The sequence below is a fragment of the Cherax quadricarinatus genome, chromosome 43 (assembly GCF_038502225.1).
Source record: "Cherax quadricarinatus isolate ZL_2023a chromosome 43, ASM3850222v1, whole genome shotgun sequence".
NCBI lineage: Eukaryota > Metazoa > Arthropoda > Malacostraca > Decapoda > Parastacidae > Cherax > Cherax quadricarinatus.
The window spans coordinates 19705674-19718993 of record NC_091334.1 but is presented as its reverse complement, the minus strand read 5'-3'; the positions used below and the strand labels follow the sequence as shown (position 1 = coordinate 19718993).

The following is a 13320-nucleotide window of genomic DNA, read 5'->3' as shown; positions in this document are numbered from 1 at the left end:
CTTTAAAAACAGTCAGGTGTGAGTAAAGGTTCCAATTTGCCCGATTAAATTGCCAGCGTGGGGTGCGAAGAGGTGGCGAATATGAAGGGGAAGTAAGAATGATTGGGAAATGATCACTGTCATGTAAGTCCGGGAGAACAGACCAAGTAAAGTCTAATGCGGCGGAGGAAGAGCAAACTGAGAGATCGATGCAAGAGAGAGTATGAGTCCGAGGATCAAAATGGGTGTGAGTACCTGTATTTAAAACATGGAGGGGGTGGGTGGCAAGAAAAGCCTCTAACTGAATTCCACGGGAATCACAGTGAGACCCTCCCCAGAGGAAATGGTGGGCATTAAAATCACCAAGTAACAGAATTGGTGGCGGTAATGACGAAACAAGGAAGGCAAAATCCGGAATAGATAATGCCCGAGAAGGAGAGAGATATAAAGAACAGAGCGTATACCACCTATGTAAGTGGATACGGGCTGCTGTGTAATGCAGCGAAGTATGAACAAATAGCTGATGGTACGGAATATCAGTGCGGAGAAGAAGGGCACTTTCATTAAAGGTCCCATCAGGAAAAGGATCTGAAGAATACAATAAATTATAGCCTGAGATGTGAGAAATAACAGCAGAGTGTAATTTTGGTTCCTGTAAGCAAACACCAACAGGGGCAAACTGGGAGAGTAACATCTGAAGCTCACCCCGATTACCCCTGAGGCCACGTATATTCCACTGTAAAAAGGCCATGAATGGCAATGATAAAGATACTTGAAATCCGCAGGTAAGGGTTCCTACGGACTAGGAGGGTTAGAAAAGTCCACATGCGGAGGCAGTGGAAAATGTTCAAGCAGCGAAGGAACGGTGCGCTGTGAAGAAAGGAGTTGCGCAGATGGAGCAGAGGAGAGAGAAAGAGCGGAAGGTGGATCAGTGTCCATTGATGGTTTGGTCTCTGCAATATATTCAGAGATTGCTTCAAGTGTTTCAGAATTCAGAGATGTCGTATGGGAGACAATATTGGGAATGGTAGGGGGAGGATGAGTAAAGATTGGAACTGTATTGGACTGTACCAAGGTAGGGGGGGGCGAAAGGGTGGAGGGAACTGGAGAAGCGTGGCAGGGGACAGAAGAGACAGGAACCTGGGAGGTGGCAGAAGAGGAAGAAACTTGGGAGGGAACAGGGGAGGAAGGTACATTACGAGGAGGAGGGTGAACCTCTGCACTTGTAACTGAGCCAGTGAGAGGGGAAGAACTAGGGACAGAGACAGGGAGGGTAAAATGAGGAGGTGGAAGATGGGTAGGAGGTGTTACCGGACCTTTTTTTGACTTTTGAGAAGTAGAGGGACGATTGGGAAGAGGTGTCGTACGAGGTCTCGTCGATACTGAGGCTTGTAAGAGAGAACTCGAAGAAGCGAGATTAGACTGAGGCGTTGAAGTAGGGACGTCTGAGCCGAGGACAGCAAAAGGATTAGATACAGGAGTGATTATGGGAGAGGTAACCACAGAGGTGGGTGTAGAAGATGGGATACCAGAAGTGGGGGGACGTTTTGAAACACGGGAATAAGAAACACGTGGGAGTCTCCCTTGGAGGCGGAGATGAGAAACTGCCATGGCATAAGGGAGACCTTCTGTCTCTTTGAGGTGACGGATTTCCCGCTCGTTTAAATAGACCTGACAACGGCGAGAGTACGAAGGGTGAGCCTCATGACAGTTAAGGCAAGAGGGAGATCGATTGCAAGACGTATTAGAATGGTCATCGGCACCACAGACTGGGCATTCGGCGATAGATCTGCAATATTTCGCTGGATGGCCAAATCGCCAGCAATTTCTACACTGTTGTGGTGTAGGGATCACCTTTCGAACTTGTAACCGATGTCCTGCTATATAAACTGAGGATGGGAGTTCTCGGCTGTCAAAAGTTAAACGAGCCACATTGCTAGGGTATCGTCTCCGCCCACGGGCAGGAAGAACGTAAGTGTCTACCTTGAGGATTGGGAGATCTTGGAGTTCCAGCTGTTCTAGAATGTCGGTGCCACATGTCTGGAAATTTTGTTGAACTATGGTATGGGGCAGAATAACGGTACCACTACAAGAATTGAGGGAATGATGTTTTTCAAGGGTGACAGGAACAGTATCTATATGGGAAAGACGAGAGAGCTCACGAGCCTGGGTAGCATTCTGTACGGTAATGATGCGCGTACCGCTCTTAAGAGCATGAAAAGAAATATCTTTACCAACATGGCGTAGGAGTGCCTTGCCAATACTATGGTCAGAAAGATAGGCAGTAGAGGAAGTTGGTCGTAAAGTGAAGAATTTAGTCCACTGTTCAGTCTGAAACTGAGCGTGGAAAGGTAGTGAAGGACGTGTCGATCTTTTCTGAGAAGAACGAGAAGGTGAAGGTGGAGAAGTATCATCAGCAGGTAATTGTCGTTGACGTTTAGGCGTGGGACCAGAGTTGGTCCGACGTGGAACGGGTCGGCGATTTGAAAATTGCCGCACCGTAGAGGGAGAGGCCGGAAGCATAGTCAGAGGAGAGCGAAGGTCTGATAAATCGAAGGAGTCAGTCGAGGCCTCAGTACCTGAAGCAGGTGAGGAAACAGCACCGGCAATAGGTACAGAGGCATGAGGAATGTCTGAAGAGTGGTCCAAAGACGAGGCGGGGTCAGAACGGGGTGCGGTATCAAGAAGGGGCCCGGGGGTAAAAGGTTCATGGACTAGGGCTGCCATGGTTAGGTTACTTCTTTCTTTTTGTTTTTAAGAAAAAAAAAGAAAGAAGAAAAGAAAATAAAAATAAAAAAAAAAAGAAAAAAAAAGGGGGGACCGGGGAGGGATAGTTCCTAGGAGGAATGAAAGGGCCAGAAATCTCCCTCCGCGCCCAAGAGGACTCGACACCGCTAGTAGCGCAGATGCAGCATGGAACCCGTGCCATACCCTACCCTTCATGCCAGTAAACCAGCAATCTGGGATAGCAACCTCACATCTGCCGAGCTACCTCGGTGGACAAAAGAGAGGGCGGCCGGATATCCGCCACAAAGCATACCTCCTTCAGCCACCACCCCCGGAATCCGAAAGGTGGCTTCCAGAGATACACCCGTCGCCCAAAAGACACCCAAAGCTACTCCGGGATACCGGAGAGGGATCGGGACATCCCTAGGCAATCCAGATTCCACGGCAAACTACGCCACCGCCAAGAAACCTCAACGGAATGGGATCGACCCCGGTGTCCTTTCCTCTACCTAGGAACTAGCGTGCCTGTGGGAGAAATCCCAAAGGACAAAAAGAGGAAGGGCAAAAGGGAGGAGTGGGGAGGAGGAGGAGGAAAGGAAAAAGGGGAGGATGGGGAGGATGGGATAGGGGAGGGGAGATTGGGGGGTAATTAGGTTCGGTCTGAGGAAGAAGACCGATAGGTCTAATTCCTCAGACCAAGAGCCTCTTCACCACGCCAAGGAGCCCCCCTTGAAGAGGTTTCAGGCACTGTACTTCCCACCTCCAGGACTCAAGTCCGGCTAACCGGTTTCCCTGACTCCTTTCATGTGTGTTACTCCAACAACACATCAAGTTACTCACTCCTAACACGCTCACGCACGCTTGCTGGAGGTTCAAGCCTCTCGCACACAACGTTTACCCCCCTTCCCTCCAACTTTTTCTAGGCCGACCCCTACCCCTCCACTTCAACAACCCCTCCTCAGTCCTCTGGATAATACTTTTGGAAACCCCACACCTCCTCCTAATCTTCAAGGTACAGATTATCTGCATTATATTCACACCACACACTGCCCTCAGACACGACATCTCCACTGCCTCCAGCCTTCTCCTCGTTGCAACATTCACCACCCATGCTTCACACTCACATAAGATCGTTGATACCACTATACTCTCACACATTCCCCTCTTTGCTTCCATGGATAATGTTACTGGCTAACGCGGGTTCTATCCCCGGTTCTGATCGCGGGTTCTATCCCCGCCCGTGGTATGGTTTTTTTATGGATAATATTTTTTGTCTCCACAGACTCCTCAGTGCACCACTCACCTCTTTCCCCCTCATCAATTCTATGATTCACCTCATCCTTCATAGACCCATCTGCTGATACGTCCACTCCCAAATATCTGAATACATTCACCTCCTCCATACTCTATACATAGCAGAATTTAGCTAAAAAAAATTACGCTAGTTTAAGTTAGGTTAGGTGAGGTTTCTAAGTTAGGTTAGGTGAGGTTTCTAAGTTAGGTTAGGTGAGGTTTCTAAGTTAGGTTAGGTGAGGTTTCTAAGTTAAGTTAGGTGAGGTTTCTAAGTTAGGTTAGGTGAGGTTTCTAAGTTAGGTTAGGTGAGGTTTCTAAGTTTGTTTAGGTGAGGTTTCTAAGTTTGTTTAGGTGAGGTTTCTAAGTTAGGTGAGGTTTCTAAGTTAGGTGAGGTTTCTAAGTTAGGTGAGGTTTCTAAGTTAGGTGAGGTTTCTAAGTTAGGTTAGGTGAGGCTTCTAAGTTAGGTTAGGTGAGGTTTCTAAGTTAGGTGAGGTGAGGTTTCTAAGTTAGGTTAGGTGAGGTTTCTAAGTTAGGTGAGGTGAGGTTTCTAAGTTAGGTGAGGTGAGGTTTCTAAGTTAGTTGAGGTGAGGTTTCTAAGTTAGGTGAGGTGAGGTTTCTAAGTTAGGTGAGGTGAGGTTCCTAAGTTAGGTTAGGTGAGGTTTCTAAGTTAGGTTAGGTGAGGTTTCTAAGTTAGGTTAGGTGAGGTTTCTAAGTTAGGTTAGGTAAGGTTTCTAAGTTAGGTTAGGTGAGGTTTCTAAGTTAGGTTAGGTGAGGTTTCTAAGTTAGGTTAGGTAAGGTTTCTAAGTTAGGTTAGGTAAGGTTTCTAAGTTAGGTTAGGTAAGGTTTCTAAGTTAGGTTAGGTAAGGTTTCTAAGTTAGGTTCGGTAAGGTTTCTAAGTTAGGTTAGGTAAGGTTTCTAAGTTAGGTTAGGTAAGGTTTCTAAGTTAAGTTAGGTGAGGTTTCTAAGTTAGGTTAGGTGAGGTTTCTAAGTTAGGTTAGGTGAGGTTTCTAAGTTAGGTTAGGTAAGGTTTCTAAGTTAGGTTAGGTGAGGTTTCTAAGTTAGGTTAGGTGAGGTTTCTAAGTTAGGTTAGGTGAGGTTTCTAAGTTAGGTTAGGTGAGGTTTCTAAGTTAGGTTAGGTGAGGTTTCTAAGTTAGGTTAGGTGAGGTTTCTAAGTTAGGTTAGGTGAGGTTTCTAAGTTAGGTTAGGTAAGGTTTCTAAGGTTAGGTAAGGTTTCTAAGTTAGGTTAGGTGAGGTTTCTAAGTTAGGTTAGGTAAGGTTTCTAAGTTAGGTTAGGTAAGGTTTCTAAGTTAGGTTAGGTAAGGTTTCTAAGTTAGGTTAGGTGAGGTTTCTAAGTTAGGTTAGGTGAGGTTTCTAAGTTAGGTTAGGTGAGGTTTCTAAGTTAGGTTAGGTGAGGTTTCTAAGTTAGGTTAGGTGAGGTTTCTAAGTTAGGTTTGGTCCAAAAGTAAAAATCTTAAAATCATTATCAATAAAAAAAAAAGATTATTATTCTGAAAAAAGTAGTTTTTTAGGCTCGACATTATACATATAGAGATGAATATATATGAGAGAGACATACTGATATTGCCCTAACAGTTAAATTATGTCTTAGAACTGCCATATACCAGTTATACTAGAAGTATAGAAGGTTATACCCTTACATTACATCCAGTGTTTGCAGTCATGATTTTTTACGCCAGTATGACGCAAGGAAAATCCTGCACTGTACTGTGACGTAGCATGAGGGACAGGAAGCTGCTGGAGCAGTGACAACTAGCAGGGATATATATCACTTTTATAACATATTACCAGTGCTATGACACTCACAGGTGATGGAGAAGTCTAATGAGAGTATGAATGGGAAAAAGTTTTGGATCAAATTTAGGTAATGAGGCAGGCAGCATGGAGGGAAAAAGAGACGCGGTGATGGGTAGGTCTTGTTATGGCGGGAGAGGAGAGCGCGTGCGCCACCAGGGTAAGCTATATAAGCCGCGAGAGTCGAGTGTGCCAGCCAGTGACACACTAGTTGTCCCACTACTAAGGTCTCCCTCGGCTTGCTGCGTCTCTCGTACCTGCCAGTCAATAAACGAGTCCACATCCCAGGAAACTTTGGCACCAAAGAGCATCGTCGTCTATACCTGCCTCAGAAGCACCGTCTGTTGCTAAGTTTAGTGCATCGCTACCTTCTTCAGGCACCAAACTAGACCTTTTTTCCACTTGAGACTCTCCTAAGCACTCAAAGATGGGCAAGATCAAGGACATGAAGGAGTACGTGGGGTCTGAGGAGTTCCTGAAGGTGGATACATGGAAGGCCATCATTGCAGAGTTCCTGGGGACGATGTTGCTGGTGTTCCTAGCGTGTGGCTCCTGTCTCGGCGGCTGGAGTGAAGGCTACAGCCCCTCCGTCGTCCAGATCGCCTTCAGTTTCGGCATTTCCGTGGCTTCCATAGCACAGGTGAGTGGTAGGGGAGGGCATACATGAGTTATTATTATAATACCCCATAACTAAGCGCTAAATCCCTAGTGGTCATATAGTGCTGTGCCGGATAACAAAGAAAAATAAATACATATACATGTGACAGTTTTTTTTCCTGTAACTGTAGTTTAAGAAAGTTCAATACTGGCACAGTGAAAGCTAGCTTGGCATCTGTTTCTTCCTTCGTGTGCTGGCTGCATCGTCGTATTTCATGAAGTAGTTAACCCGTATGGGTTATTCAGCGCGAGGTGGGAGCTTCAACCTCCGTTCACTACTGGCGGCCTGGTCTCTGACCAGACAGGCTGCTGGTAGAGATATTGCACTTGCGGACCTGTAACCAAGACCTTCCACAGGTGTGAACCACATTTGCTACATGCTCACATACTCTTATTAGACGACCATCCCTCACCTCCACCTCCCTCTCTGTCTTTTTTTTTTTTTTTTTTTTTTTTTTTTAACACAGGGTTTGACAAGGTTAAGGATCCCTAGCTTTATTGACAGCTATTTACAGGTTAAGGATTCCTAACTTTATTGGCAAGCTAAGAGCTGTTACCTACATCAGCTCATTTGAAAGCATTTTTGTTATGAGACATACAAGTAGGGAACAGGATGAAGTTGGAGCCATCTCTCTCTCTCTCTCTCTCTCTCTGGTGTTCAGAGTAACACAGTACCTAGCTAGCATGTGGTAAGCTTCCCCCTGACTATACTATCCAGTTTTGGTCCCCAGATGATATATAAGCCCAAGGTTAACTTGAGAGGACGCAAGGGAAGGCAACAAAGATAGCGTCTTCATTAACAAACATACACAGTAATACATCTATTTCTACAAGTACATGTACAAGGTATACAGACCATAGCTGACATCAGTGACATACTACTATATAGACAGCCGCTTGTTATGCTGAGCATTTCCTGCAAATAAGATCAGTTTTATCCCAGGATGCGACCCACACCAGTCCACAACACCCAGGTACCCATTTTACTGATGGGTGAACAGGGACAGTAGGTGTCTTATGGAAACACGTCCTAATGTTTTCCAGCATTACCGAGGGATCGACCCCAAGACCTCAGTGTGTAAGCTGAGTGCGCTAACGATGGAGCTACGGGACACAAAAACCTCTCACCTTCTTCCAGAAACAGAGATTACGAGACCTCACTCAAACCTCCATACCTGGACAGATTTAACACACCAAACACTGCATCATTAAAGAGGGTAACCATGGCATGAAACTCCGAGGAAAGAGGTGCGACACTAATGTGCGAGTAAACTGGGTGTATTCGACAAGCGCTAAATCCGTATGGATCGTACAGTGCTCTGTAAAACTCATTTTGTAGAAACACCAAATACTACAAAATGCGACCCACTGTAGTTATCTTAGAAAAGAGTTCTTTAAAAACCACACACACACAAACACACACACACACAAACACACACACACAAACACACACACACACACACACACACACACACACACACACACACACACACACACACACACAAACACACACACACACACACACACACACACACATGGAAGGCAAATCCTGTCACAAACTTTCTGGAGTTTTATGACAAGGTAACAGAAGTAAGACACGAGAGAGAGGGGTGGGTTGATTGCGTTTTCCTAGACTGCAGGAAGGCCTTTGACACAGTTCCCCACAAGAGATTAGTGCAGAAGCTGGAGGATCAGGCGCATGTAAAAGGGAGGGTACTGCAATGGATCAGGGAATACCTGACAGGGAGGCAACAACGAGTCATGGTACGTGAAGAGGTATCACAGTGGGCGCCTGTGACGAGCGGGGTCCCACAGAGGTCAGTTCTAGGACCAGTGCTATTTTTGATATATGCGAACATGACGGAAGGAATAGACTCTGAAGTGTCCCTGTTCGCAGATGATGTGAAGTTGATGAGAAGAATTAAATCGGATGAGGATGAGGCAGGACTGCAAAGAGACCTGGACAGGTTGGACATGTGGTCCAGTAACTGGCTTCTCGAATTCAACCCTGCCAAATGCAAAGTCATGAAGATTGGGGAGGGGCAAAGAAGACCGCAGACAGAGTATAGGCTAGGTGGACAAAGACTACAGACCTCACTCAGGGAGAAAGACCTTGGGGTGACCATAACACCGAGCACATCACCGGAGGCACACATCAACCAAATAACTGCTGCAGCATACGGGCGCCTGGCAAACCTGAGAATAGCGTTCCGATACCTTAATAAGGAATCGTTCAAGACACTGTACACTGTGTATGTTAGGCCCATACTGGAGTATGCAGCACCAGTCTGGAACCCACACCTGGTCAAGCACGTCAAGAAGTTAGAGAAAGTACAAAGGTTTGCAACAAGGCTAGTCCCAGAGCTCAGGGGAATGTCGTACGAGGAAAGGTTGAGGACAATCGGACTGACGACACTGGAGGACAGAAGGGTCAGGGGAGACATGATAACGACATACAAGATACTGCGGGGAATAGACAAGGTGGACAGAGACAGGATGTTCCAGAGAGGGGACACAGAAACAAGGGGTCACAACTGGATGCTGAAGACTCAGACGAGTCACAGGGACGTTAGGAAGTATTTCTTCAGTCATAGAGTCGTCAGGAAGTGGAATAGCCTAGCAAGTGAAGTAGTGGAGGCAGGAACCATACATAGTTTTAAGAAGAGGTATGACAAAGCTCAGGAAGCAGAGAGGGAGAGGACCTAGTAGAGATCAGTGAAGAGGCGGGGCCAGGAGCTGAGTCTCGACCCCTGCAACCACAATTAGGCGAGTACACACACACACACACACACACACACACACACACACACACACACACACACACACACAAACACACACACAAACACACACACACACACACACACACACACACACACACACACAAACACACACACACACACACACACACACACACACACACAAACACACACACAAACACACACACAAACACACACACACACAAACACACACACACACACACACACACACACACACACACACATGGGAAAGCGCTGGAAATATGGGATACAATACTTGCCGTATATACAGTACACAATACATTATATAAGAGGCCATGGCTAGGCCACCAGGACCCTGAGGGCAGTTGCTCAGTGGTCCATCAGTTGACCATGGCTCACCCAGGGCACATATTTACGGGGAAAAGCTAGACCCGTATGGGTTATACAGTGCCTGGAGAATGGGAGGTGATCAAGTCTGATGAGAGGAAGGGGAAGAGGCAGATCCCATTCCTTGGATCAAGACATCCAACTAGAGCACAACAGTGGTGCTATTACTAGTAGCTGTAATAATAATAGTAACAGTAGTAGTAGTAATAATAGCAATATTAAAAGTAGAAATAAATTATTAATATTAGTACTAGCAATAGTAATACTAGTATTAGTAGTGGTAGCAATAGTCGTAGTAATACTTGTAACAGTACTAGTAGTAGTAATAGGACCTACCACGTAGGTATGAGGGTTTGTGTGTACATGATCATAACACTTATGAAGGTGACAGTGAAGGTGAAGCAGGAGAGAACCTTGCGCTATACTGATCTCAACAGCACACAGCCTCCATCTTCACACTAAAACACATCCGTCTTTCTCAGTTACAAAGATTCTGCCTTCACCAGTCCTTACGTTCACTCACACGGGTTTAGAGCCTCACAATGTCAATAAGTTGTGTGTGTGTGTGTGTGTGTGTGTGTGTGTGTGTGTGTGTGTGTGTGTGTGTGTGTGTGTGTCTCCTTCCATGGCCTCATCTGCTTAAACATAAACAACGGTACTTAAACAGTAAGTAGGTGATCCTAGTAGATGAACTCAGCACACACTGCATTGTGTTATCTGTCATTCCTCCTTAATCCCTCTCCTCCACCGTCCCTTTCTCTCTCTCTCTCTCTCTCTCTCTCTCTCTCTCTCTCTCTCTCTCTCTCTCAGTGACTACAGGACTATACACAATATAACAAAAAAACCTTCAGCAAATGTGAAGGCGGAAACGTCTTGCTGATAAATATGGTACCTTGTCGAGACCCCTTCCTCACTACCAGTGTCCAAACATTCCTTCTCTTCTCCTAGACACGTTCAGTATACTTCTGAGGCTCTTAACACCCTCACTGCAGCAATTACTGGATGTACCTTGACTGTGAGCAGTGGGTAATCCACCTTCCCACAGTGTAAACACACCAGTAACAAGGTGGGTCACATGACAATGATCAGGGGAAGGTCACTGTAACAAGGTGGCTAGTGTTACAGGTATCTGGGGAGGTAAAGTGATGGTCCCACACCAGTAACAAGGTGGCTAGTGTTACTGGTATCTGGGGAGGTAAAGGGATGGTCCCACACCAGTAACAAGGTGGCTAGTGTTACAGATATCTGGGGGGAGGTAAAGGGATGGTCCCACACCAGTAACAAGGTGGGTTGTGTTACAGTGACGTAGGAGGGTATCTGGGAAGAGGGAGGGGTGCATATATATATATATATATATATATATATATATATATATATATATATATATATATATATATATATATATATATATATATATATACATATATAACCGAATATGTAAAACTGGTCAATTAGCAAGAGCTCATTTAAAATTAAGTCCTTTCTAAAATTTTCTCTTATACATTTAAAGGTATATTTTTTTCATTTATGTTAATGTAAAAATTAATAATTTTGTACCAAAAGAACCTTAGTAAACTTACCTGACCTTATTATAACAAGCGCAATTTAATTTACCCTAATTCAACTAAATGCATTTTAGATAAGTTTATATTAATTTAATAAACACAATGAAATATATTTTTTTCTTTACGTTCAGAATGATTTTTGATAAATTAATGAATGTACAAATTATTGCTTGCCTTATTCGGCAAGAAGAGCATTGCTATTTAAGCCAAAATCGCAAGTTTTACCTATTCGGCACGACATATATATAGTGACTTAGGAACATCACTGGCTTGGCATCACTAATTTTAAAGGTTCTAGTTATCCACCCTATTATTGTCCACACACTCACGGTATAAAATACTGACACGATATAATGCAGTATAATGCCATCCTTGATTGACAACGTTTCGCCCACACAGTGAACATTATCAAGTCAGAAACACATCTACCTGGGCAGAGTCTACATGAATATATATAGGAAACAGTGGCGTGGAGAGTCAGGCGGAGAATGTTGATAAGGTTGGATATGAGACGGACCTGCAGAGAATGGGCAAGTAGGTTGGTTGCTATGTAGGGTAACGAGCGAGGGGTTCATTATGCAGGATAACGAGCAAGGGGTTCATTATGTAGGGTAACGAGCGAGGGGTTCATTATGTAGGGTAACGAGCGAGGGGTTCATTATGTACGGTAACGAGCGAGGGGTTCATTATGCAGGATAACGAGAAAAGGGGTTATGTAGGGTAACGAGCGAGGGGTTCATTATGCAGGATAACAAGCAAGGGGTTCATTATGTAGGGTAACGAGCGAGGGGTTCATTATGAAGGATAACGAGCGAGGGGTTCATTATGTAGAGAAACGAGCGAGGGGTTCATTATGTAGGGTAACGAGCGAGGGGTTCATTATGCAGGATAACGAGAAAAGGGGTTCATTATGTAGGGTAACGAGCGAGGGGTTCATTATGCAGGATAACGAGCAAGGGGTTCATTATACAGGATAACGAGCAAGGGGTTCATTATACAGGATAACGAGCAAGGGGTTCATTATACAGGATAACGAGCAAGGGGTTCATTATACAGGATAACGAGCAAGGGGTTCATTATACAGGATAACGAGCAAGGGGTTCATTATACAGAATAAGGAGCAAGGGGTTCATTATACAGGATAACGAGCAAGGGGTTCATTATGCAGGATAACGAGCAAGGGGTTCATTATGCAGGATAACGAGCAAGGGGTTCATTATGCAGGATAACGAGCAAGGGGTTCATTATACAGGATAACGAGCAAGGGGTTCATTATACAGGATAACGAGCAAGGGGTTCATTATGCAGGATAACGAGCAAGGGGTTCATTATACAGGATAACGAGCAAGGGGTTCATTATACAGGATAACGAGCAAGGGGTTCATTATACAGGATAACGAGCAAGGGGTTCATTATACAGGATAACGAGCAAGGGGTTCATTATGCAGGATAACGAGCAAGGGGTTCATTTTGCAGGATAACGAGCAAGGGGTTCATTATACAGGATAACGAGCAAGGGGTTCATTATGCAGGATAACGAGCAAGGGGTTCATTATGCAGGACAACGAGCAAGGGGTTCATTATGCAGGATAACGAGCAAGGGTTTCATTATGCAGGATAACGAGCAAGGGGTTCATTATACAGGATAACGAGCAAGGGGTTCATTATACAGGATAACGAGCAAGGGGTTCATTATACAGGATAACGAGCAAGGGGTTCATTATACAGGATAACGAGCAAGGGGTTCATTATACAGGATAACGAGCAAGGGGTTCATTATACAGGATAACGAGCAAGGGGTTCATTATACAGGATAACGAGCAAGGGGTTCATTATGCAGGATAACGAGCAAGAGGTTCATTATGCAGGATAAGGAGCAAGGGGTTCATTATACAGGATAACGAGCAAGGGGTTCATTATACAGGATAACGAGCAAGGGGTTCATTATACAGGATAACGAGCAAGGGGTTCATTATACAGGATAAGGAGCAAGGGGTTCATTATACAGGATAAGGAGTAAGGGGTTCATTATACAGGATAACGAGCAAGGGGTTCATTATACAGAATAAGGAGCAAGGGGTTCATTATACAGGATAACGAGCAAGGGGTTCATTATACAGGATAACGAGCAAGGGGTTCATTATACAGGATAACGAGCAAGG

At 44.9% G+C, this 13320-nt stretch overlaps 1 protein-coding gene and 1 long non-coding RNA gene across 3 annotated transcripts in view; one reads left to right on the top strand and one right to left on the bottom strand.

Annotated features, from left to right (window-relative positions):
* Window positions 1-13320, bottom strand: part of LOC138853924 (uncharacterized) — a 217418-nt gene that overhangs the window by 64021 nt on the left and 140077 nt on the right. The gene's annotated exons all lie outside the window — the stretch shown is intronic.
* The window catches only part of LOC128694328 (aquaporin AQPAn.G), a 93275-nt gene continuing 85947 nt past the window's right edge, over window positions 5993-13320 (top strand). For both annotated transcript variants that reach the window (XM_053784423.2, XM_053784424.2), the window contains exon 1: window positions 5993-6451. In XM_053784423.2, the coding sequence (XP_053640398.2) occupies window positions 6239-6451 (213 nt within the window). In that variant the 5' untranslated portion in view covers window positions 5993-6238. The remainder of the gene's footprint in view (window positions 6452-13320) is intronic.